At 38.0% G+C, this 26,767-nt stretch overlaps 2 protein-coding genes across 3 annotated transcripts; both read left to right on the top strand.

The window, feature by feature from the left end:
- The first annotated feature begins 570 nt into the window (after positions 1 to 570).
- On the top strand, positions 571 to 24,288 carry LOC108336683 (6-phosphofructo-2-kinase/fructose-2,6-bisphosphatase). Of its 2 annotated transcripts, XM_052880315.1 has the most exons (23): positions 572 to 888; positions 982 to 1,045; positions 1,195 to 1,490; positions 8,521 to 8,712; positions 9,365 to 9,574; positions 9,713 to 9,808; positions 10,040 to 10,138; positions 10,252 to 10,281; positions 12,452 to 12,505; positions 19,669 to 19,722; positions 19,810 to 19,887; positions 19,971 to 20,062; positions 20,150 to 20,207; positions 20,291 to 20,365; positions 21,299 to 21,346; positions 21,578 to 21,675; positions 22,985 to 23,060; positions 23,134 to 23,196; positions 23,285 to 23,376; positions 23,491 to 23,559; positions 23,644 to 23,707; positions 23,794 to 23,859; positions 24,049 to 24,288. In XM_052880315.1, the coding sequence occupies exons 1-23, from the start codon at positions 712 to 714 to the stop codon at positions 24,124 to 24,126; spliced, it is 2,229 nt and encodes a 742-aa protein (XP_052736275.1). In that variant the 5' UTR covers positions 572 to 711; the 3' UTR covers positions 24,127 to 24,288. The 2 variants fall into 2 exon arrangements, with proteins under 2 accessions (XP_052736276.1, XP_052736275.1); XM_052880316.1 differs by lacking the exon at positions 21,299 to 21,346 and having other exon boundaries at positions 571 to 888.
- Positions 24,289 to 24,437: 149 nt separating this feature from the next.
- On the top strand, positions 24,438 to 26,476 carry LOC108336417 (RING-H2 finger protein ATL63). Its single transcript, XM_017572865.2, has one exon. The coding sequence runs from the start codon at positions 25,751 to 25,753 to the stop codon at positions 26,450 to 26,452; it is 702 nt and encodes a 233-aa protein (XP_017428354.1). The 5' UTR covers positions 24,438 to 25,750; the 3' UTR covers positions 26,453 to 26,476.
- The last annotated feature ends 291 nt before the right edge of the window (positions 26,477 to 26,767 follow it).

Below are 26,767 nucleotides of genomic sequence, written 5' to 3'. Positions count from 1 at the left end.
TGTGGTCGATGTAACAAAACCAAAAATTACATGAAAAGTCAAGTAAACTAATCTTATTGTTATATTTTGGGTCTTCATTTTCTCCTTTTGAAAAAGGAAAGAAGGAAGTGAGTTTTTTACCACTAAAGCTTCATCATATCATCTCAAAATTTATAGCATAATTATTCAAATGAATTTATAATTGAATGAAACAACTTCTCAATTTTGTTTTAAATCATAACTAATCATGCCGAAAAATCAAGTTGATTACAAGAAGAAAATCATGTCCGCATTTAATTTTCATTATTACTTATAAAGATAATTAAGTTATTATTAATAACCATTATTAATTTTTGTATAATTTATAATAAGAAAACATATTTATCACAATTTTAAAGGTAAACGGATAAAAGAAAATATGTAAAAACAGCTAATTTTCTTATTAATTGTTATATATATATATTAATTTGAAACTGGCCTTTAAAAGGAAAATAATTATTAAAAAAATAAACTCATATATTTATAAAAAAAAGATAATCAATTTTATAAATTTTTGTGTTCTTTCTAAATCTAGTGTAACAAGACTGCTGACAAAATGTTGGAAGTCTCTCTCCGCCTGTCACACTGTTCAGAATACTTGGATAAGGATTTTTTAACACACACATCACCATCTATTCTGTTTTGTTAGCTGCAGCTACGGCGAACAAACTTTCACAAAACTCTGAAGAATCAATGGCGGGTGATAGCGAAGAAGAGCGAGATGGCTTTAACCATACGCCGTTACGAATCCCCGGATTGCTTTATGTTTCGGTGAAGATGGAGAATCCCAATCTCACTCTCTCTGGGGACCTTCTTCCTCACGTATCAGGCTCTTTTCCTTTAGGCCCTTCTTGGGATCCTTCCAAAGCTGTAATTTTCACTCACCCATTTAATCATTTCATTCCTTTTATTCTGGGTCTCTCTCTGTTCTTATTGTTGTTGCTTTTGGTGCAAAACTTTCAGCTTTCTATGGAACGGGAATCCGCGACTGTGTGGGAGTTGAGCTTTGTTGTTCCGCCTAATCACGGTAATGATTTCTCAGCGGCTTGGTGTTTGCCTTTTCATTTTAAATTAGTTGTAAACTTGTATGTAGAACTGAGAAACAGAATAAAAGAATGCAAATTTTGCATGAACTGCATTCTGACCTGAAGTGTTGAGTTTTGTTGGGATTTTCAGAAGCTTTAGAGTTTAAGTTCCTTTTGAAGCCCAACTGCATCGATAATCCTTGTTTTGTTGAGGAGGGTTCAAGCAGGGTACTAGTCGGTGGAGCATGGCAAGATGGTGACAGGATGGCTTTGTTTAGACTTGATAATGATCAAGTTCTTGAGTATCGAGTATTTGTGGAAGCAAAAAGGATTTCTCCCTTTGATCTTGCAGCTAGTTGGAGGGCTTATCAGGAGAATTTCCGTCTTTCGTCTGTACGCGGGATACCTGATGTCAGCATAAATTCAGAACATCAGACAGGCAATGAGGTAAGACTCCAATTATCAGTTTTCTTTATGTTTGTGATATTAAGAATCTGGTAGTCTTTAAGAGTGTCACCTTTTTCTTCATCTTTATTTTGAAATTTAGATGCTAACTTATAAAAGAAATCAATTTATTTTTTCTTTACATTAATGAGATCTAGTGGAGCGGTGAATGAAATGGAGGAGTACCGTGAATGTTATTTATAACAAAAAGGCAATACTCAAGCTTAAAGAAACGCTATAAGACTTGTGATGTATGGAACTGAGTTTTGGGTCATTAGAAGCCAACGAGAAAATAAACTCAGTGGGATAGAGATGAGAAAGTTAGGTTAGATGTGTTGACATACTAGACAATATAGGATTAACAATGAAAGCATTGTAAAGAAAGTTGGGGTAGCACCTGTAGTAGAAAGAAATTGGTAGAATCTCATCATAGGTGGTTTGGTTGTGTGTGGAGATGACTTACAGAAGAACCCTTAGTAAGGAAAGTATATTATATAATCGAGGGAAGCTTTATGGTTCTTATCACCAGAGGAAGAGGGAAACAAAGAAAAATTATAGGTGAAACCATTAAGAAGGATTTAGAGTTTTGTAGATTTAGTTCAGTATTGAGCATCACATTGTTGTTTGATCCGGATAGCTAACCCCATTTAGTGGGAAAATGCTTGATTTGTTGTAGTAGTATAAATGAGATTGTAAATTATCAAAGACACTACCTTCTCCCATTCCACCATTCCTGTCCAACAATTCTTTGTTCCGGTCATGTCAAGTTAGATAATCGTTTGGTAAGGAATTGAAGAAGTGTAAAGTTCCTCCCTCCATGCATAGCTGAGCGAGGTTCACTGTCACAGCTTCATTGGTTTCTTGTACTTTGAAGTAGATCTCATCTCTCAATATCCATCTCGTAGGGTCTTCCCCATTAAACATTGGGAGTTCTATTCTTTTCATTGACGAAATTAATTCATCCCCTTCTAAGGATTTCAACCCATACATGGTCTTTTTAGAATTCTTTGTGCTTCCCGTGTTTTTTGAGCCAACACAGCCCTCTCCCACGCCATTTATACCTTTGCCAAAACTGAGTCATAAGCTCCATTAGTTTTGATCGATTATCTACAGTTTCCTTCCTCATCGATAACATTGCAGTTTGGTTTTGAATCGTTTGAAGATGAATCTCCTCCATTATTGCCTTTATCTTTGTCAATTCTTCTTCGATGATATCAATTCGCGACTCCATTGTGACTGTATCAGTTGTTCTCTATTAGGTTCCTTTGTTCAAGGAGCCGAACAACAATTCCAAGCTCACACACACACTCAACAGTAAGCAAGTATAGATGAATAGGTATGAATCTGTATTTCTATTTCTGATGTAATGTGTAGAAAAAGGAAATACAAGTATACTATCTCCCCCAAGGAAGCCTCCCTTCCTCCACTAGCCAAGAGGTCCAGTCTCAATACCCAAAAAGTTATCCCCCCTCTCTCTCAAATCTGTATGTTATTTATATTCTCTCTCTCTCTTCTAACAAACTAATCATCTCTCCTCTAACAGATTTCCCCCTCTACCCGCCACTAACTTTCTCCCCTTTTATTCCTCCTCACATACACTTTTAATTGTCTAACATTACCCTCCTCCCCAAGATCAACCTTGTCCTCAAGGTTGAAGTCAGGGAATTGCTGTCAGATATAATGTTCCTCCTCCCAAGTAGCACCATCCAAACCACCTTCTTGCCATTGTATTAAGACTTGGGGAATCTCCTCTCCTTGCTGCTGCTGGTTCCTACGCTATAACACTTTCAGAGGAGTGTACATAGGTTTATCATCTTGCAGTTCAGTTGGGAGATGTCCTTCCACCGGATGATCTCCTATGGCTAGTTTCAATTGGGAAACATGGAATACAGGGTGTATTCTTGATGTTTCTGGTAACTGCAAGCGAAAAGCAACAGGTCCTATTTGTTTCTCCACCAAGAATGGTCCATAATACCATGCGGACAACTTTGGGTGTAACCGTGTGGGCATAGAGGTCTGTCTATGAGGCCTGATTTTAAGGAATACCCAATATCCTTCTTGGATCTTGGCTTCCATCCGCTTCTTGTTGGCGTAGTGTGTCATCTGGTCCTGAGCTCTGGCCAGATGATATTTCAGTTGTGTCAAAGCTTCATCTTGGGTTTGTAAGTCTTGTGCAACTGCCTCCACCACTGTTTCCCCAGGAATGAAACGTGTAAGAGTTGGAGGGGGTCGTCCATATACAGTTTCAAAAGGTGTGCATTTGGATGCTCCTTGGTAACTAGTGTTGTACCAAAATTCCGCTCAAGGCAATACTGTACTCCAAATCTTGGGCTGTTCGGAACTAAAACATCGCAAGTAAGTTCCCAACACCCTATTCAAAACTTCAGTTTGTCCATCCGACTCTGGATGATAAGCAGTGCTCATGTTCAGCTGTGTTCCCTGCAGGCGGAAAATCTCCCTCCAAAAAGTACTCAAGAATGTGGAGTCTCGATCACTGACAATAGTCATAGGTATCCCATGAAGCCTAATCACTTCCTTCACGAACATTTCAGCTATTGACCTGGCTGTATAAGGGTGTTTAACAGGGATAAAATGGCCATATTTGCTGAGTCTGTCCACCACCACTAGTATAGTATCAAACCCATGAGATTTGGGTAATTTTACTATAAAATCCATACTAATCTCCTCCCAGATTGCTTGAGCTATAGGTACAGGCTACAACAACCCTTGGGGAGAGGCTGCCAAGTACTTGTGTTGTTGGCAAACTAGACATGCAGCCACAAAATCTGTAACGGTCTTCTTCATTCCTATCCAATGCAAAGATTGTGCCACCCTCCTATAGGTTCTATAAACCCCTGAATGTCCTCCTGTGACACTACTATGGAATTCAGCCAACAATCTAGGTATCCAAACAGATTTTGCCGACAATACAAGTCTCCCCTTGTAATGTAATCTTCCATGCTCCAACGTGTAAGCTGGGTGAGAGTTAGGATCTGCCCTTATTTCCTCCAACACCTTCTTTAAACTCTCATCTTTCTCCACCTCCTCCATGATTTCTTGAAATTCAGACCAGTATGGTCTAGATATCATCTGTAACACCTTGTCTGTTTCCTCCTCTTCTGTTCCTTTTCTAGATAGCCCATCAGCCACACGATTAGATGCACCTGTCCTGTATTTGATTTCAAATTCGTACCCCAGAAGCTTAGCTAGCCAATTTTGCTGACTTTGAGTTGTAATGCGTTGTTCCAGTAAATAACGCAAACTTTTTTTATCCGTAAGGATATTAAACTTCTGACCCAATAAGTATGGCCTCCAATGTTGTATAGCAAGCACAAGTGCCATTAATTCCTTCTGATAAACGAACTTGGTCAAAGAGGACTCAGATAATGCCTTACTAAAGAAGACTGCCCCAACGCCTGTACCCGAAGCATCACACTCTACAACAAATGTTTGATTAAAATCAGGGAGAATCAATACTGGAGCTGTAGTCACGGCTTCTTTAAGCTTCTGCATAGCCACTACTCCTTCTGTAGACCATTTAAACATCCCCTTTTTCAACAAATCAATAAGGGGTTTAGCTATCTTCCCATAGTTTCTAATGAACCTTCGATAATACCCAATCAACCCAAGGAATCCTCTCAACTCCTTGATGTTTTTGGGCTCTGGCCATTCCAAAACAGCTGCAACCTTTTCTTTATCCATTTCCACCCCTGTTGCCGAGATCTTGTGTCCCAAATACCTCACTTGTCTTCTTCCAAATTTACACTTCTTTTTGTTTGCAAAAAGTTTATGTTCAGCCAAGACTTTTAAGACTTGTGTTAGGTGTTGTGAGTGGTCCTCCCAAGTCTTGCTATAGACGAGTATATCATCAAAAAATACTAACACGAACCTCCTCAACAACGGCCTTAATACTGAATTCATCATGTCTTAGAATGTAGCTGGGGAATTTGTTAGCCCAAAGGCCATCACAAGGAATTCATAATGCCCTTGATGTGTCCGAAAAGCAGTTTTTGGAATGTCTTCACTCTTCATTCTTATCTGATGATACCCAGCCTTCAAATCAACTTTTGAAAAATATGATGCTCCTTGAAGTTCATCCAGCAGCTCCTCAATGACTGGAATAGGGTATTTATCAGCCACTGTTACTCTGTTCAATGCCCTATAATCCACACAAAACCTCCAACTTCCATCCTTCTTTTTTACCAATATTACAGGCCTAGAATAAGGGCTGTTACTAGGTCTAATAATGCCCAAATTCAGCATCTCCTCCACCTGACGCTCTATCTCTGTTTTCATGCCATGGGGGTACCTATATGCCCTCTTTCAAGGGAATTCTGTGATCAACTCTCCTTTCGGGTGGTAGTCCTTGGGGGTCTCTGAATATCCCTTCAAAATCACTCAGAATTTGTGCCAACTCTACCTCCTCATCCTGCGTTAAGCCACTCTTTTCTATCTCCTCATCCATCAATTCTGTTTGGCTTAAACTCCACACTAAGGTCATAATTTCAATCCCTTTTTCTTTTATAAGTGCTTCTGGAGTCACCACCCTACGTGTCAAGGCTAGATCACCCTTTATCTCCACTTCTTCCCCTCCATTCGCCACCTTCATGATGAGCTGTCCCCAATCCACCTTTATCTCTCCCAGGGATGCTAACCACGTAATTCCCAGTATTACATCCACACCGCCTAATTCAAAGAGATAAAATTTATCTCTAACTTCTAAGCCTTCTAATAACACAGGGACTCCTGTGCAATACCTGTTGGTCACTTTCTTTTGTCCATCCCCTAAACACACTTTATAAGGGCGTGTGTCGGTGCACTCCAGACCCAACTCTTTCACCAATTTGGTAGATATAAAACTATGGGTAGCTCCACTATCGATTAGCACCAGAACTTTCTTCCCTTGCACCCAACCTTGCAGCTTCATCGTGTTAGATTGCGAGAGTCCACCGGCGGACAATCCCGACAACTCCATCGTCATCTGTTCTACTGCGACATTCTCCTCCACCTCTTCATCTTCATCCTCCTCCGCCAAAATCATGACCCGCATGCTCCGTTCCGCACAACGATGACCCGGGCTGTAGGGTCCGCCGTAGTGGAAGCAGCGTCCTTCTTCACGCCGCTTAATGTATTCTGGGTATGGCAAAGTCCTGACGCCCCGTCCTGCGTTTCTTCCTCCACTACTACCAGCCTTTGAAATCATGGTATTCGCATTAACGTCCTTCTTCATCCCTGGCCCTCCGCTACCATTCACCGACCCCTCCAACGGCCCACGAAAAGTTTCCGTCCTCGCCACCGTCCCTGAACTCGCAGGTATCTCCCCCACGTCGCCCCTCCTTTTCCTCCAGCTCCACTACTCCCCCGCGATGTCAACCCCACTTGTTCGACGTCCCGAGCTCGCTCCATCGCCGTCAACAAGTCGCGTGGGTCATGCGGTCTCACGGCGTTACGTAATCCCTCTTGCAAACTTGCGAAAAAATACCCCAGTAATTGATCTTCAATTACTCCGGTTGCCTGCGCCACGAGTACTTCGAACTCTTGGATATACTCATCTACGCCCCCTCGCTGTCGCACAACGGCCAGCTTCTCAAAAACAGTTCCCCGGTTCCGTCCTCTGAACCTCCGCGTCAATGTCTCCTTAAACGACTTCCACGTTGGGTGTCGGGTTTTCTTCCGCCAGAAGCGGAACCAGTAATTAGCGCCTCCGTCCATACAAATATACACTAACTTCATCTTCTCTTTCTCCGTTACTCCCTGGATGTCAAAAAACTTCTCAGGCTTCTCTATCCACCCAGTAGGATCAGTACCTTCAAAAGTTGGGAGCTCAACGCGCTTCTACGTTGTACTTCGCCTCGGTCATCCTCCGATTCATCATCAGTGCTCTCCGTTGACCTTCGTTCTCGATCACCATTGACAGAATTACGACTCCCTTCAGAACTCCTATCTCGATTTCCAGAACGTCATCCGAAGGCTCGTCGAAACTCGAGAGTCATTGCTCGCATTTCTGCCTTCAACTCTTCCACCGTCGATTCCATAGCCCCCATTCGTCCCTCCATTCTTCTCCGATATAGCTCACTCCTCTTCCCTCCGAGCAGATCCGGCAGGTCGGACCAAATCTGTTAGGTTCCTTTGTTCAAGGAGCCGAACAACAATTCCAAGCTCACACACACACTCAACAGTAAGCAAGTATAGATGAATAGGTATGAATCTGTATTTCTATTTCTGATGTAATGTGTAGAAAAAGGAAATACAAGTATACTATCTCCCCCAAGGAAGCCTCCCTTCCTCCACTGGCTAAGAGGTCCAGTCTCAATACCCAAAAAGTTATCCCCCCTCTCTCTCAAATCTGTTTGTTATTTATATTCTCTCTCTCTCTCTTCTAACAAACTAATCATCTCTCCTCTAACAGATTTCCCCCTCTACCCACCACTAACTTTCTCCCCTTTTATTCCTCCTCACATACACTTTTAATTGTCTAACATTCTCCTTGTTTCCTTTCTTTCTTGGTGGCATTTACTGATTGGGGAGGGTATTCAGCAGGTTAGACCAGTTAATACAAATTCCACACCACAGAATAACCAAACAGAAAAATATGGAAATGGAAGATAAAACAGCTATAAGATTCTGTTAATTCGCAAGAAAAGAAAATACAACAAGATAAACATTCTTAGTGCCCAGAGCTAGGCTCCTTTAGAGTAACAAACTTACTGCACAATCAATTAATTTCTCTTTTTAGCTGAGAGCACACTAATTATTTATGACTCAAGATTTTCCTTTAATCTCAACCAATTTTAGTTGTCGTTCTCTTCATGGACAGGTAATTTGTTCTGTAGAATTTTTCTAATGTGATAGTGCAAAATTGTTATCTTACATTACCAATGTACCATAACTTGTTTGATCATGCCTCTTAACTGATGCCCTTTTTAAGCTGCCATCTTTTCTCTTATTCCAACTTTATGTTAGTACATTTGTGATAGAACTTTTTTCAAACAATTACTATGTACCTTATGCTTAATTTTTATCTTTTATTCAGAACATCTCATCTGCAAATTTAGAGCTTGATCTTGAGCATTATATTGTTCCATCTCCCTCAACTTCTCCAAGTTCAGCACTTGCATATGCTGCTAACAGTACAGAGAATCCCAGATCACTAGGTGGTGGGTCTGCCAGCATTTCATCTTCCATGGGAGATGACGGTGTTCCTATGATCAATCAACCAGAAACAGTAAAGGCTTTGCTTTCAAATTCACATTTCAAATTCATGATTATACTTTCTAGAATGGATTGTTATAGAAACATGTAAGATCAGTCCATAGATTTTTTACCTAACTTTGTTGAATGTTGGTGTCTTTTTCCAGAATCAGAAGCTGTGGTGGATTAGTTGTGGTTGCCTTAAATGACTTTTATTGGTTGAGAATGTAGATTATTTTGTTCAACATATCAGCTTAGATACTTCTTATGTTCTTCTAAAGTGTCAGATGGGCTAATATGTTGATACTTGGTACTAATAGAGAAATGTGTTCACTTTATTTTCTCTTTCTCTGCGTGTGTGTATCTGTTTTCTTTTAATAAAAACTAGAGCTTTTTTAAAACTTATGGAGAGTATCTCCAATTTAGAGGAAATATCTCCTTTTTTTGGGCCAGTTTATTTGTTGCAAATAGTTAGAATTTCATTAGTATCTTTTCTGAATTATTTTTCTGTATTACTAATTTCATGAGTTACAGATTGTAGATCATTATATAACCAAATGACGTTTAACCTGCAAAATGTCTCTTCTTGAGGTTATGAGAAAAATATAAAAGAAGCTAGTGGGTTATATGGATTCTTGATCATGCATTATATCACATCTAATAGGCTATCTTGACGTTTCAACTAGGTGGGAGAGGTTCATGCACCTGATCAGTCTAAGGTGTACCAAAGTCCTGGAATGGTTAAATCGCAGTCCGTGGGAACAATTTGTCCTCCACAGAAAGAAGGTAGTCTGAGGGGAGTTTCTATTGACAGGGGTGTAGGATTTCCCAGACTTGTAAAATCCTCTAGTTCTGATGCGTTCACTACAAATTTTAATTTGGACCCTGTTACTAAGGTTTGTAAAAATGATTTCCGTTGCTTGTTTATTATTAGTTTTTTTTCACTAGATTAAAATTTGTTGCATCAAGTTTTTCAACTGAGTTTATTAACAAATAGTTGCTTCTGCTCCCTCGCCATCCTGGCTTTATAATAGAATTCAATTCCAGCGGCTGCTGGAGCTGTTGCAGCTGCTGCAATTGCTGATCAGATGCTAGGTCCCAAGGAGCATAGGCATTTGGCAATTGTCATGGTAATTCTTGCTTGAGTATTAATTGCTCGTAAACCTTTTTAGCAACAATTTATTTTAGGTATTGAGTGTGATTCAAAATGAGACTATTAACTTGTTGGGATAAACTTCTTCATAATATCTTGAGAAGTTTGTATTTAGGGAAGAAAATGCTGTGTTCCCATGTGTTGTTCATCTAATTACAAATTAAAATATTTGTAAATGAATAATTTCTTACTAGCTTCTTTTTCTTAGGTGAGTTTGCCAGCTCGAGGCAAGACTTACACTGCAGCTAAGCTTACAAGATATCTTCGATGGTTAGGTCATAATACAAAACACTTCAATGTTGGTAAGGTTGTTCACATTCTTGACTCATCCTCCTTAGTAATCTATAGTCTTGTATCTAATGGAATACAGGAAACATGTTTTGAGTGCAAATTTAACACACTTATGTTTCAATGCTGCAGTATCGTCGCCTTAAGCACGGCTCTAGTCAGGTAAACTTAATGCAGTAGAATTAATTGAAAAGTTTATGCTTTACCATGTCTTGTTTATCTACATTATATTGAATGTGAAATAGTTTAGATTTAATTCAATCTTACAAAATTGACTTGTAAGATGAAGATTGTCTCACTTTTATTTTTTATTTTAGTATATAGTTCATGTGGGGCTTTGGATTTTTCCCAACAGACCCCCTTATTTAGCAATATTGAGCTTGGGACATGGATAATATGTTGAGTAACCCTTTTAATGAATTTAGCATATACTCTAATACTATCTTACAAATTGGTGTAGACCTAATTCAACCATACAAAACCAGCTTAAAAGATAAGATTTGTCACTATAATGTATTTTGTGGAAGAAAGGAATTCAGTATTAAAAAATTTAGCAACAAGCTTTAGTATACCACTGTTACTATTAGAAACAAAACTGTGTCTCACCAGGAATTGTGGCATAATTGATAATAATGTGTCTCAAACAGAAAACAAAAGTCACGAGTAACTTTGACTATCAAATTTCCAAAAGATTTCCCATGATACTAAGAATCAAATTTGTGTAGTTGTTTTTATTACTGTTACATGTATCTTTTATTACATGATGTATTGTACTGGTTGTTATAAAAATTTATATGATTCATGTTAGTGCAGATTGTAGAGGGTTTGGTAGGTGAAAATAATTCCAGTTAGTAAGGATTTTTTATCTAGAGATTATTATTTTTCTAAAGTTTAATGAGTGACATGCATGGGTTCTGATAGTTGATTTAGGTAGCCCGCCCTTTCAAAGACAATGACAACCAACTTATCAATTTATAGCACCCAAGCACTTGGGGAAGCCAACCTCAAAATAGCTATTAAGGGGGTAGAATCAAACACTTACATGCTTCACTGAGCATCCCATATTATTTCGTGAGACTTACGTACCCCATAATGCCCAAGTTCTTATCATGGCTCCCATTATGGAAGTTTATATTAGAAGAAATAGGAGGCCTAAATTGGTCCAGACTAGAAAAGTCCAGCTCTATAAATAAACAGGGTGATGAGGTGAATGAGGGAGAAATAGAATTAGATAGAACATGTAAAGTGAAAAAAAATAGGGAGTTGGAAGGGGATAAGTCAGCTTGAATGGTGGATGGTTTGAATATTGTGGGTGAGAGGTCCACACAAGCATCCTCCTCTTCTTGGCTGTTGGGTTCCTCCCAAAAGTAAAAGAAATAAAACTGACATACCCCAGTGAGAAACAGCTCCTTACTCATGTATGGGAGAGGGTCAATTTATGCATCCTTAACCTTGCATATGCAAAGAGGTTGTTTCTTGATTCAATTCCAAGACCAATCAATCGCCAAGGCACAACATTACTGCTAAGTTAGGTCTTGCTTCCAAACAAAATTGTAACTTCAATGATAAAGATTGACATGGCTAATTTTTAACCAAGATTGATGAAGAAACTAGAGAAGATGAGAAAATTTTAGGATGGTTAGAGGTTCCGGTTTTTTAACGGAAGGAAAAACAAACAAGTTGCCCTTTTATGTAGGGGCATTTTAGATTTTTTGTATTTTCTATATTAATTTAAAAATTAATTTTGTACGAATAGACATGTTATTTAGGGCCGTTAGTGTTCTGTAAGGTGATCAGTGATTGATCTGAAACAACTGTGATATCATATGCAATGTTTGCCAACACTAACTTTTCAGTAGCAGAAAATGGAACCTGATTTTAAATTTTTCAATAATTCAATTTGTTCGTGGGATTCACTGATAAATCACTCAGACTGAAAGCTAATGCTATTAAGTTTTGACTTGTTTCTATAATTCCAATATACCCCTTCAAACTAAATCTCATTAGGAAAATGCAAAGAAACCATAGGGTTACTGTTTCCTTGTGCTAAACTTAAAAATACTGCACACTGAACTGTAATAGTTAAAGATGGGAAAGGGGTTAGCAGTGGCCTATATTCTGGTGAAAGAATAATATTGGGGGATTACCAAAAAATAATTGTCAAATCTCTCGTACATTGCAGTGCCATAATCTTTTAAATTGTGAACATCACATGATCACTATGGGGTGCTCGATTTGCTGTTTTATGTAAGTTTCATCCTTGGAATTATGATGTTATGGTACTGCATATTTTCTTGGAAAATTTACTATCCGCGTCATATTTTCTGTGCAGTCTGCTGATTTCTTTCGAGCTGACAATCCTGAAGGTGTGGTAGCACGTAATGAGGTAACTTCTGGCCAACAATTTTTTTTTATTTGAATGTGAAAGAGTGATTTATACTGGTTGTTTATAATAAGGTTGTAGATGTGTATAATTAGGGTGCATTTGGAAGAGCTTATTTACCGTTAAACTTGTTTTATTGAATAAGCATTCATGTAAGTGTTTTGGAGAACTTATGAAAATAACTTATGATAAGTCCACAAGTTGTTTTCAGATTATTTAACTGTTCTAAAGTAGCTAATGAAAACTTTCAACTTGTATCAAAGCAATTTAACCCTATTTCCTTTTCAATTATAGAAACAACTGTCAGAAAATCACAGCAACCATAATATGAATAAGGAATACTATGTGGGAAAAAGCTGATTTACCCACTTTGAGGCCTTTCTAATTAAATAGCCAATAGAAGCTTTAGACCAGAGGAGATGCTACAGATATTTACAGCACATCTTCAATAAACTGTAACGTCTAATTAAATGTGACTTATGTCCAGGGAATTTCCAATAAAAGAAAATTGTGACTGCATAAAGGACATTGACAACAACTTATAAGTACTTCCATAAATACCTCTTCAGCAAGTGTTTAATTATGTTTACCTAGCAGACTCTTAGTTGGAGATGTTACTTCCAGATTTTACACAATCTTATTTCATTCTACTAATTTATATTGACTTTTTACATTTTATCATTTTTTTGTTTGGTCACAAATATTTCACTTTATTCGTACTAGTGGAAAAACAGGTCTACGTGTCCACTTCTTTTTTGTGGTAATAAAAAATGTAATTAAAAATTTAATTATTAAAATGAAAAAATGATTACTAAAATTTATATTGAAGTTACCAAAAAAGTGTGCATAAAAAAATCATAAAATTAAATCATTTTTATTAATTTTTATAGTTATAATTATTTAATAGAAGCACTTGTAATTTTTCATCAAGAGTACAACATGAATAGTTTCTTACGCATCATAACAATAGTAAAAAGATGTGTACGACACGTAAAATCAATACGGGTAGTTATTTTTATAAGGGTGGAAAATGCATGCACGGAGTCATACAAAGGAATATTGATTGTTATAGATTATTTTGTGACTATTCATCTAGTATGTGTGAGAAAATGAATATTTTCAAGAACTAGATATTTTTTGAATTTTATAATCTTTCAAGAAGACCCTAGTAATCATGAACAAATAGAGTAATCATTTTTAGGCCGTGTAAAGCCATGTTGCAATAATGTTGGGGAGAGTTTGTAGAACCATTGTCTAGAGGTTTGTCTAATTCCATTTATGGATTTATTTAACTTGAAACTAATTCTTTTGTTGTTGTTTTGCAACCCTGAGCAATATTCATGTATGCTTCCTCATATAGCATACCATTTAAGAATGCATTGTTGATATCTAGCTACAGTAGGTTCCAACTTTTTGCAGCAACATGAGCTAGTAAGACCTTTACAAAAGTTAGTTTGGCCACTAGTGAAATTTGATTGATAAAGGTTTTGCATTTTGGATTTAGTTTGTCTAAAGAGTTAAAGTTTTGAATGGATAAGGATGTGAGGTGCTAGAACGCACATAATCAGACAAATAAGAGGGTTTCTGTTAGGCCTTGGAGGGTTTATGAGAGGAAAAGGGTGAGGAATAATACCTAACTGTTATCTAACAGAATAACAGTTAAGAGGGCGGGAACAGGGTCTATATAAGGACCCTGTATTTGTTTCTGAAAGGGAGTTAGTGACTTGTATGTAGTTGACCGGTCTTAGAACCTGGTGAAGGAGGTTAAGCTCCTGGGTACATTGTATTCTTGATTTGTTGGTGTGAATGCAATTCCATTCTTTCTCATTCTATTCTGTTCTGTGTTGGTGAAAGTGAGTGAGAGTTAGAGAGCTCGTTAGGGATTTCATATTGAATACCTAACAAAGTGGTCCGACCTGCCGGATCAGATCGGAGGAAAGCGCGAGTGATGGAGGGAAGAATGGTCAAGGTTGAGGGGAAGATGGAGCACCTGGAGTTGGCGGTCGACGGTTTGAAGGCAGAGACGGCAGCGAATCGCCAAGAATCGATCGCGATGCGCAAAGACATTCAAGAATTGTTACGGTTGATGGGAAAACGTAACAGCCAAGGGGAATCAGGCTCGAATGAAAGTCAGGATTCAGTGAACCATAATGGAGGGAACCGGCGCGGGAACGAAGGAGGGGGAAACGAGGGAGAGCGATCAGACAACGGCTTTAATTGGAAACGACGGGTGGAGTTACCCATATTCGAAGGACCTGATCCTCTGTATTGGATTAACAGAGCGGAGAAGTTCTTTGAGATTCAGAAGGTAGCGGAAGCGGAGAAAGTCGAATTGGCTCATATCAGCATGGAGGGAAGCGCTGCTTACTGGTTCAAGTTCTGGAAAGACAAGGCAACTGATCGAACCTGGGAGGGGTTGAAGGAAGCATTGCTGATCCGATTCGAGAGTCGCCACTGTGGGGGAATCTACGAAAGAATGGCGGCGATTAGGCAGACCACTACCGTGGAGGAGTACGTGAAAGAATTCGAAGCATTGGTGGGGCAGACAAAGGAGTTTTCTGATAACCAATTGTTAGGTTATTTCATTGCGGGGTTACGCGAGGAGCTGGGGTGTCAGATGAGACCACATGATCTCCGCGATTTGATGACGGCAATGAAGATTGCGCGTGATGTAGAGGAAGCTCTTCGCGGTCTAGGGTTGATGGGATGGACGGCAGCGAAGACTACCCCCGCGTGGGGACGACCGTCAGGAGGAGGAGCGGTGGTGACGAGGACGGAGCAACCAAGGGGTAGCATGGTTCGAGCGACACCGATAGAGAGTGTAGGATCGGTGAAGCGCGACACGGCGCCAGGGAGTGAACCCGTGAGGAGCGGAGGTTACGGCGGCGGGGACAGTCGGAACCGGAGCTCAAGAAATTTGTCGTATCCTGAGTACTTGAAGCGCCGGGAGGAAGGTAGATGTTTTCGCTGTGGGGGGCCCTTTAGTCCCGGGCACCAATGTCCTGAGAAGAGCTTGAGGGTGGTGCTGTTGGCCGAGGACGAAGAAGGAGATGAAGGAGAGACAGGGGCGGAGACAGAACCGCCATGCATGGAGTTGTCGGCTCTCTCAGCCGGAGGGCTGACTCAACCAAAAACCTTGAAGCTGCAGGGGAGAGTGGGAGAGAGAAAGGTGCTGATACTAGTGGACAGTGGCGCGAGCCACAACTTCGTTAGTCAAGAATTGGTGAGGGAGCTGAAACTCGAGCAGGAAGACACATCCCCATATCACGTCAGTTTGGGGGATGGTCAACGGAAGAAGACGCGGGGGTGTTGTCCGAGAGTGGTGGTTTGCATGGGGGACGTCGAGATCACGGAGAAATTTTATTTGTTCGAATTGGGGGGCGTAGACATGATTCTCGAAGTGGAGTGGTTGGCTAAGTTGGGTGAGATCACGGTGGACTGGGGAAAATCCACCATGTCGTTCTGGCAAGGGGAGAAGAAACGCACCATAACCGGAGACCCGAGGTTGGAGAGGAGGGTGATAGAACCCGAACAACTGATGAAACTCAGCGAGGTAGAGTCGTGGGCGTTGGTTTGGAGTCTGGAGGGCAAAGAGGCAAGTTGGGAGACTGAGGAAGAAAGTGAGTTGACGAGAGAACAAAAGGAGGATATGAAGAAACTTTTGGAACAGTACGTGGGGGTATTCCAGGAATTTCCAGGACTGCCACCTAATAAAATGGCGAAACATCAAATTGTTTTAAAAGAAGGGACCGATCCTGAAAATGTGCATCCTTATCGTTACCCACATGTCATGAAATCGGAGATCGAGCGACAAGTGGCGGAGATGTTACATGCAGGGGTTATCCAACCCAGTATAAGTCCATTCTCCAGTCCGGTGATCCTCGTTAAGAAGAAGGACGGAAGTTGGAGATTTTGCATCGACTACCGGGCTCTCAACAGGGTGACTGTTCCAAACAAGTTTCCCATCCCGGTGATTGAAGAGCTTCTGGATGAACTAGGGGGAGCGACGTACTTTTCGAAAGTGGACCTCAAATCCGGGTACCATCAAATAAGGATGGAAGAAGAGGATGTTCCAAAAACGGCGTTCAGAATGCACTTGGGCCACTACGAATTTCTGGTGATGCCCTTCGGCCTCACCAATGCTCCGGCCACCTTCCAAAGTGCCATGAACGAGCTGTTCCGACCCTACCTGCGGAAGTTCGTTCTCGTCTTTTTTGACGATATACTCGTGTACAGTCCGACTTGGACGGAGCATATGCAGCAGGTGAATCTCGTGATGGGGCGACTACAGGAACAACAATGGGTTGTCAACCGAAAGAAAAGTGAGTTTGGAAGAACATCGATAAGGTATTTGGGCCATGTAATAACAGGGAGAGGTGTCGAAATGGACAAGGAGAAAGTGGAGGCAGTTCTAGTCTGGGAAGAACCGAGAACGATAAAAGCGCCACTTGGGAAGATCGTGTGATGATGCAAGAACAATTCCCAGAATTCAACCTTGGGGACAAGGTTGATTTTCAAGGGGGGAGTAATGTTAGGCCTTGGAGGGTTTATGAGAGGAAAAGGGTGAGGAATAATACCTAACTGTTATCTAACAGAATAACAGTTAAGAGGGCGGGAACAGGGTCTATATAAGGACCCTGTATTTGTTTCTGAAAGGGAGTTAGTGACTTGTATGTAGTTGACCGGTCTTAGAACCTGGTGAAGGAGGTTAAGCTCCTGGGTACATTGTATTCTTGATTTGTTGGTGTGAATGCAATTCCATTCTTTCTCATTCTATTCTGTTCTGTGTTGGTGAAAGTCAGTGAGAGTTAGAGAGCTCGTTAGGGATTTCATCTTGAATACCTAACAGTTTCTTAACGCTCTGAATGATCTCCAAACAAAGGCTTCAAGTCCATTAGTACTACACATTGATGTTTTATATTGTACCGTGTGGCTTATTAGGTTAATGAACAATAGAAGTATTTAAGGCATATTATTAGCAATGGACAAAGGAATTACCATATCATCAATAAAGGAGTAAGAATTGCTAAAAGGAGTCACTTCCGTGAAAGGAAAAATTGTTTAATGAAAGAGCAGATTGCTCAGCCTCTATATTGTTTAATTTATATCCTTTATTGTCTCTAGGATAATCAACAAAAATGGATGAAGTTATGTGAAGAGTAAATTTGTTTTTGGACGAGCACAAAGTTATTGAATAAGCTAAACATACAAAATTATTTAAAGAGTGATAATCAAGTTTGGATCTGTTTGAGCCTAGTTAGATGATTTTTGTCATAGTACTGGAGAGAGAACCCTCTTAATTAGAAAGGAAATAGTGCAAACACACTCTTCCCAAAATTGGATTGACAAGTTGGATTGAAAAAATAAAACAATGTTGATGTTTTCTCTCAACTATCGAGTTTTGTTAAGATCTCTCCACACAAAAAATTGATGTAGAGTGCCTTGTTTTGCTAGAAAATTAGTAAGGGCAAGTTCTTTTGCATTGTCATACCTGAAACACTTTGGCCCTAAACTGAGGTTTAACCATTTAAAAAAAATGTTTTATAACATTAGTAGAGTTTTAGATTTGTGTGTGAGCAAAAATATCTAGGTAAAATGACTATAATCATCAATCAAGTTTATGAAAAAATGTTTGCCATCATAAGTTTACCATAAGACCCCAAATGTTACAATGTAATATATTAAATAATGGTTGAAACACCTTGCTGAGTAAAGTGAAAGATAATCTTCTAAACTTAGCAAGAGGTCAAATTTAAAACTTGGGAGTAGAAACATTATGTTATATGAAAAAGAATTTCATTACTCAAAAGTAGAAAAACTTTATTAGAGACGTCCAAATTTATGCCAAATAGACGCATTCTTACCAGAATCGGTATTTTAAAAAGAAATACAGTATTTGTAATGGTATTAAAGGAAAGGAAACATAGTTAAATCATTTTGTGTAAAAATTGGAGACAACATGTATATTCCTTTAGTTAAGATTACCACCGACAATCTTCATCTTCCTGGAGTGAAGCATCTCCTAGATAAAAAAGTGAATTTTAAGGAAGGTGATGGACAAATGAGTATGAGCCAACAAAGCACTAAGGCTCTGTTCACTTAATAGATTTGGGAGAGAGTGATTGAACGGATTTGAAAATAATTTTTTTTTGTTTATTTGAGTAGATTTGGAGGTAAGTGAGGGTGGATTTGGAAGTAAATTTTTTTAATCTGTCACATCAATCAAATCCTACACTAATTCTTACAAATGTTGGTTTCAAATTCACTTTCACTTACCTCTAAATTCACTCAAATAAACAAAAAAAAGAATTATCTTCAAATCCTTTCAAATCCACTCAATCACTCCCTCAAATCCATTCAAGTGAACAAAGGATAAAAGACAGAAAATTAAAATTGAATTGAGAGACACGTAAAAAACATAATAAAGCACCAATATAGGAGAAAGTTGAACAATGCCAATAGTTACTACATGAATAATAGATTAATTGGGTAATGAAAGGGTTTTATCAGTGACATCATGACATGTTTGTAGGATTGAAAACATTACCAAGAATGAACATGCATGAGTACTAACACTTGAATCATGATCCATCTACCTTTAATAAAAGGATTGGTAGAAATATTATAAAAAACTAAACCATTGGTAAAAGGACTGACATTTAGAGTAGACATAATCACACCACTAGGAGACATTAGAGTTCTCATCGATGACATCCATGGAATAAAACCAAAAAAATTATTGGAATGAATACAGAAAAATCACTTCTGATACTGCTATATCAAGGGGGACAGAAATAAAATAATTCATTGAATCAAGATGATGTTTACATATAAGAGAGGACTATATATAATAGCAATCTACTAAAAAAATAATATATAATATCTATTATATCTAGAAAACAAAATAATTGATCATATATTAAATATATTATATCTAATTGTATTTGATATATTTGATTATAATAGAGAGAGAGAGAGATGTAAATGCTTTAAATTTGCCTCAACTACACCATGTACTCCTTGTTTAAATACAATATGTATTTATTATAGCTAATGTTGAGATATGTATGCAGAACCTAGCAATTTGTCATAGATGATTCTGGTATTGTTATCTCCTTGTCATCCTTTCTCTATGTACATAGTTTTAATATTTCATTTACCACTAGGTAGCCAAGATGGCATTTGAAGATATGATATCTTGGATGCAAGAAGGGGGCCAGGTAAATTTGTCCTTTTCAGATGATTTTGTTACTTTAAGCCTTCTTTCAAGATTTTTGTTTTTGGCTGAAGCTTTAATTGGGGTTTAGGTTGGGATATTTGATGCCACAAACAGTAGCAAGCAGCGAAGAAACATGCTCATGAAACTGGCTGAAGGTAGATGCAAGGTAGATGGGTACTGCCATATGTGCAATATGAAAATAATTTAGTTTTAAACTGTTCTTATGTATCCTTGCATTTTTTGTTACAGATCATTTTTTTGGAAACAATATGCAATGATGTAGACATAATTGAGAGGAATATACGCTTTAAAATTCAGCAAAGCCCTGACTATGCCGAAGTGTAATGTTTCATATAAAATTAGTGACATCTTATCTTAATGAGTATTTGGAATTGTAGTTACATACGCAATCAGCTTTCCTTTTGCAGACCAGATTTTGAGGCTGGGTTGCGGGACTTCAAAGAACGTGTAGCCTATTATGAGAAGGCAAGTCTTTCACGGGTACTTTAAATTTTAATGGCTATTCGAGGTGAGCTTTTGCTTCAAGTAATGTTGATTTTATGCACTAGGTTTATGAGACAGTAGAAGAAGGATCTCACATAAAAATGATTGACATGGCCAGTGGACATGGAGGGCAAATACAAGTAAGTTTTACATTTAGTTATGTCATTGTATGAAGCAAAACTGAACCATTTTACATATGTCGTTGTCTAGTTTGCTAGTATTGCTAGTTTGATAATCGATATGCATCATGCATGTTTATTATCCATATAGTAGCTTTTTGTTTGGGTTAGTAACAAATAGATTCTACTAGTTTAACTAGATGTAAAACCTTGGTGTGGAAAAAGGCATGGTTTCACTTTCACCTTCAGATTTAAATAGATTATAACTACTTTGTCCTTGAGTTCACTTTATGCTTTTCTAAATTATTGTGTCATGGTTCCGTACATGTATATTTGAAAGTGTGATTGTTCTTCAAAGAATCAGTGTTAGAAAAGCTTGTTACTACCATATGGGTGCATTATGTTTATATGGATCGCATATTAGTAGATCTGAATTATACAATATATAATCGGTAAACTAGAAAAGATTCATTGCTCAGCTCTAAACTGTGTTGAGTGACAAACTTACATTAGAAACGGACAAAGTTAGGCTCTAAAATATATATTGAACCTGGGCATCTCGGATGACCAATCTGTGATACCATGTCAATGAACCACCCAATCTAAAAGTTATGCCAAGCAGTAAGGTGTATATGTAAATTGTATTGTAAATTAAATTATACCATGGGTTAAAATTTCTGAGAGGAACTTGAAAGGAGGAACAAAATGTGGCAAAGTACCGAAGCCATATACTTTATGATAAAATGTAAGTCATTTATCTGATGTTTAATGACATATAGTAAAATACTTTCGCTGTTTGAAAAAAAAACCATTGGGAGGCTGCTCTAATATTCTAGGATTTCTTGTTGCAAGTATTTGTGCATCTCGTTGAATTTTACGATAACCATTTACAAACATGGTTTACAGTGTCACTTTAATTTGTTAATGATCAACAAATTCTATCTTCTGGTTTAGGTTAACAATATCAGTGGCTACCTACCTGGTCGGATAGTCTTTTTCTTGGTAAGTTTCTTAGAAGAATGTAGTTATTAACAGTCAAAGCTTCATTAACACACTGCAAAGTAAAAGAAATGATCAGTTAATAATATTTAACCCAGTAAGACAGTATTGAGAAATGTCATAGATCACCTTTTGCAAATGGTTTTTTCTTGAACACTAATAATATATGCCTTCAGCAAATGCTTCTGCAAATCACTTGTTAGCTTCTATTAATGATTTGTTTTTATCATGCAGGTAAATACACATCTTACACCTCGCCCAATATTACTTACCCGGCATGGAGAAAGTCGGTTTAATGTGAGAGGCAGAATTGGAGGAGACTCTGCATTAAGGTATATTTGTGTTCTATCTCTATTTAGTGTAATGTTTATATTAATGAGGACACAAGCTTAGAAAAAGGTAGTGTACGAATGAAAATATTTGCATTTCTGTTCTGTTTACACGAGGAACTGTTAGAATACAAAGAATCTAAATTATTTTTCTGTTACCAGTCTTATTGTGATAAATCTTATTTTGATTTCTTGTTGTAGTAGATGTACTACACTTGTACATGATCTAGAATATTAGTTTAAAGATGATTATAAGTTCAATTTTATTTTTTTTATTTCACATCGCAATTATTCAAAGTCTTATTTTTCAATACCCTCTTTTATACATTGCATTAGATACCCAAAGTTATGTAAGGAACCTTTATGGTTCCTTTTACTAATATTTTTTTTCTACTCTCTATTGTAGAAATTATTATTGATCTATTCCTTCCATTTGATGGCTTTCTAAGAAGCCAAAAAACTAGGATACATTATAGCTTATTTGCCACTGGTGGGTCAGGTTGGGTTAAAGATGAAACCGATTGTTCTTTGTAACTTCTTTTTAGTAGTGTGGAAGTCGCACCATGACATTTATCTAAGCGGGAGGCCTGGTGTCATTGATTGTTGGCACAATGGTTGTAATGGAAAATATAAGTAGGAGAGAAACAACTATGTTATGGTTTATAAGAGATGTCAAGACAGTGGAGTTGACAGTACTTCAAAAAATAGACTCATAATGATTGGAGATGTTTTTTATCGGAAGGGAATGAAGCTGAAAAGATGTTCTGACAAGATAGATGACCAATTGGAAAGAATAGTGGCAAAAAATGAAGCAGTTTGGCCTTGTGTATTAGTACTAACAAAATATGTTTTTAATTAAAAATATTTAGAAAAAATGTGATAATAATTATTTAAGCTTTTCCGGAATGAAAAACTCTGAAAACTTAATGCTGTTGTCTAAAGCTATTTGCTTCTGAAAAAAGCTCTAGAAAAAGTTATTTTACACAATTATTTTTTAAAAGCTTCAATTAAAGGGCCCTGTATCTTGGCTTCTTTTTGTCTTGCTATGGCATATCTTTTTGGGACTAATGGGTACGTCTCACTTTACTCACTTAACTGAAAGAAAAATACAAGCAGCTTTTTGATTCAAGACTTAATTGAAAAATTTATTCTAACTGCTGTCATGCAAAGATAGATGATTTTAGTTCCCCTATATTTTAATTATTTTGTATTTTCCTTATTTTTTTATAAAGGTCATCTCTGGTTTTTTGGAACAAGAATTGCTATGAATATCTTTTGCCTAACTGGAACACAATACAATTTGTTTCAACAGTGAGGCTGGAGAACTTTATAAGAAGAAGCTTGCTAAATTTGTTGAAAAGCGTCTCAAATCAGAACGAGCTGCTTGTGTAAGCTTGTAATAAATATACGTGCAAATATTGAAATGGTAAACGGTTTGTGATGTTTGTGACTGGTGTCCAGATATGGACTAGTACACTGCAGCGAACAATTTTGACAGCAGGACCAATTGTTGGATTTCCCAAGGTTAGTGTCATCCTTAAGTCAGAAAATATGGATTGACAGAAGTGTGTGTTATTAATGCTCACTTTCTAATAGTATCTATATATGGTAGATACAATGGCGTGCACTTGATGAGATAAATGCTGGTGTGTGTGATGGCATGACATACGAAGAGATCAAGAAGAACATGCCAGCGGAGTACGAGTATGTTCCAAACTATGATCTTTCTAATTTCCAGTTGAAAAATCCGGTGCTTGGTGGGATAGTGATGCTATTTAAAAATGTTTCGTGTAACTATTGTTCTTTTTTCTGCTACAGATCACGCTATAAGGACAAGCTTAGGTATCGTTATCCTCGTGGAGAGTCTTACTTGGATGTTATTCAAAGGTTGATGCATCACTTCTTGTAATCATTATTTGGTTCCAAACTAGTACTGTTTTGTGTAAATAGCTTATATTTATGATAATGCAGGTTAGAACCTGTAATTATTGAGCTTGAGCGGCAACGGGCACCTGTTGTTGTGATATCTCACCAGGTTTTTCACCTAATTTTGATGTAAACTTGCCCATTTTTATGCTCTATATGGTTGATTGGTTTTAATTCTTGAGTTTCTTACTGCAGGCAGTTCTGAGGGCATTATATGCTTATTTTACTGACAGGCCTTTGCAAGAAATTCCAGATATTGAGGTAATATATTCATATTTAGCTCAAAGTGAAAGATGGAGTTGTGCAAAAGCTCCATCTAGTTTATGACTAATATTTAAGAAATGAATGTAGTAATTTTGTGTTAGAAGAAAAGAATTCGTGCGTTTCACCATCTCATTTTGTGAAACGTTTGTGTGAATAATGAATGTATCTGAGATTGCTGATTTGCAGGTGCCCCTCCATACAATAATAGAGATAAACTTGGGAGTTACAGGTGTGGAAGAGAAAAGATACAAACTAATGGACTGAAAGAATAGCTGGAGGAGAGAAGAATCTTGGGGGATGGAATAGATTTAAGTGACCATTTTTGGTTTTATATGAGAAAAAATAACTATTGTCATGTATATTGTAAAATCCTGAACGAAAAACCCCTTTTAATAATTTATATGAGCATCCTTTAGTTCTAGTTTGGAGAATTCTGAACATCAAAACAAAAACAATAATTTCTCATAGTTTCCATTTTCCAATCAACCAAATCCTGTTGTTTGGTTACATTCTGCATATCCCTTACAAGGTTGAAATTGAAATTCTAAGATTATTACAATGGGGTTCTAGAATACAAGAAGCTGGAGGATTGACAATAAACTAAAGAAACAGGTTTGGACAAAAATCTTTAGCAGAAAATATGGAAAAGAGTTAATGTGACATGAGATACTCGGGGTCTAAAATTTGCAGGCCAACTGAAAAATGCCACAAATAAAGTTAGCTGAGTTATATTTTATGTAAATTTAGTTATTCCTATTAATTGTACTTCTCAAAACATGACTTATCGAAAAGTGATTAATAATGAAAACAAAAAGATTGAACTAGGAAAAAGAAAATAGAGCATGTGTAATGATTTCCAACCCCAAAAAACCTGTGAATTATTGGCAATGCAGTATGACAGGAGGACCTTTTGCAAGCCTAATACTGTAACCTCTCTAAAAACTGAAAAGGGATCTATCCATTGCTGGAAACATGCAACAAAATATGGTGCAATCTAAGCAAAGATCTTCTGCTGCTATCAACAGTTGACTGCTAGCTGTGGTAGGGTGGTCAAAGAAAAAAAGAAAAAAAGAAAAAAAGAAAAAAAGAAAAAAAAGAAAACAGCTATAGAGTGTATGGTTCCATTCACATGGGACCCCTGAACTCTGGTTGATCTCTTTATAACAGTAGTTGGGGTCCCGCGACATGCCCTACCAAACCCAAACAACACAGCGCCCTTTCTAATATTGTCAAAGTTGTAATAAATGCATGAAAGCCCCTATAAAGACAACGAGTAATGTGAAAGTGAAGAAATTGTGGAGGGGGTTGCCTTCTTTTCATGATTGACTTAAGCTTGATGCAGTTTACAAGAACTAAGAATATCTTATTTTATTTCTTGGTCATGTCATGAGTCATAAGGCCTTTGCCTTAGGAGTTAGGATCCTTTATTGCACCAATTTAATCAATTAAAACCACAAATAAATAAACAAAAACCTGCCACATGAATCCAATAAAACCCACCTACCCTCCATTGCCGTTGCCTTCACGAGTGCTTCATTTGTGCCCTATTTTTCTCTTCATCCCTCCACCCCCATTCCCATGCATTCCTCATTAATCCCTTAGATATAGGGACTCTCCTTTGACTTCATCTGCAACTCCCCACACTCCATCACAAAAAACATTTGTTTTTACGTAAACATTTTCACAGCTAATTGCAAAGAAACTACACTGAATACAAGAAACCAAGATTTTATTCAGCATTGCACAAACTGGCTCTTGACTGAGTTTTGTTGGGTCCCCTCCACCCAAAATCTTGTTTTAAGCTCAAAGCCCTGACCTTTTCCACAAATATAACCTACCCTTTTCCCCATTCAAGAAAACTACACTCACATTCTTCACTCCCCTCACAATGCCGACTCAATCCGACTCACCCAGTAACTCACTGAGTCAACTCGCTCAGAACGTCTTCTCCGACAACAACAGCAGCATCATGCTCGCAGCCGTTCTTTCCTTGCTCCTAGTCATCCTCTTTGTCCTCCTACTCCACGTGTATGCCAAGTGGTTCTTATCTCAGTCGCAATTACGTTCTCACACTCGCCGGTGGCGAACTCCGGTGACTGTCTCCGACGTTCTGGAACCTTCCCATTTCCACAGTATCAACATAGAAGCTTCACCCACCTGCCCGAAGGGCCTGGATTCAGCGACAGTTTCAGCAATTCCCATGTTTGTGCACAAAACAGAGAAAACAGAGGAATTGGAATGTGTGATCTGTTTGAGCGTTATTGAGGAGGGTGAGATTGGAAGGAGATTGCCAAAGTGTGGCCACGCTTTTCATGTGGAGTGCATTGACATGTGGTTTACTTCACATTCCAATTGTCCCATTTGCAGAGCTCCTATTCTGGGAAGCGATGATTCTGAACCGGGTTCTGATGACGTCTTTGAGATTGTGGTTGTTACTCCTGGTTATGAGATTAGTCATAGTGAAATCGGTGCGATGAGTGGTTCTGTTCCAGAAAATTCTTCTTCTTTGTTGGCTTTCTCTCTGAAGAGATTGCTGAGTAAGGTTTTTCTGTCACCTGACCATGTAACTGAGTTGAATGCTTCACAATGAAATATGAACTCTTCTCAAAGTTTACACATTTTTTCTTCTCTTGAAAATGGATGTTTCACAACGAAATATAAACTCTTCTCAAAGTTTACTCATTTTTTGTTTTCTTGAAATTGTTTGGTTTTCTTCTGGAGATGTCTAGTTTAGGCCGAGAGATTTAAACTACACGCCCAAACTCAGAAAATTCAGCAAGAGCAAGATTAATTAGCTCTTAGACACATTTTTTGAATGATTATCGCAAAAGCGTGTTCTTTCCCTTTTACTATGCTAATATCATCTCCTTTCAATCATTAAAGCAAATTACTTGCAGAGACTACA

The sequence above is a fragment of the Vigna angularis genome, chromosome 7, assembly GCF_016808095.1.
Source record: "Vigna angularis cultivar LongXiaoDou No.4 chromosome 7, ASM1680809v1, whole genome shotgun sequence".
Classification (NCBI taxonomy): Eukaryota; Viridiplantae; Streptophyta; class Magnoliopsida; order Fabales; family Fabaceae; genus Vigna; species Vigna angularis.
This window is presented reverse-complemented; position numbering and strand designations above follow the sequence as displayed.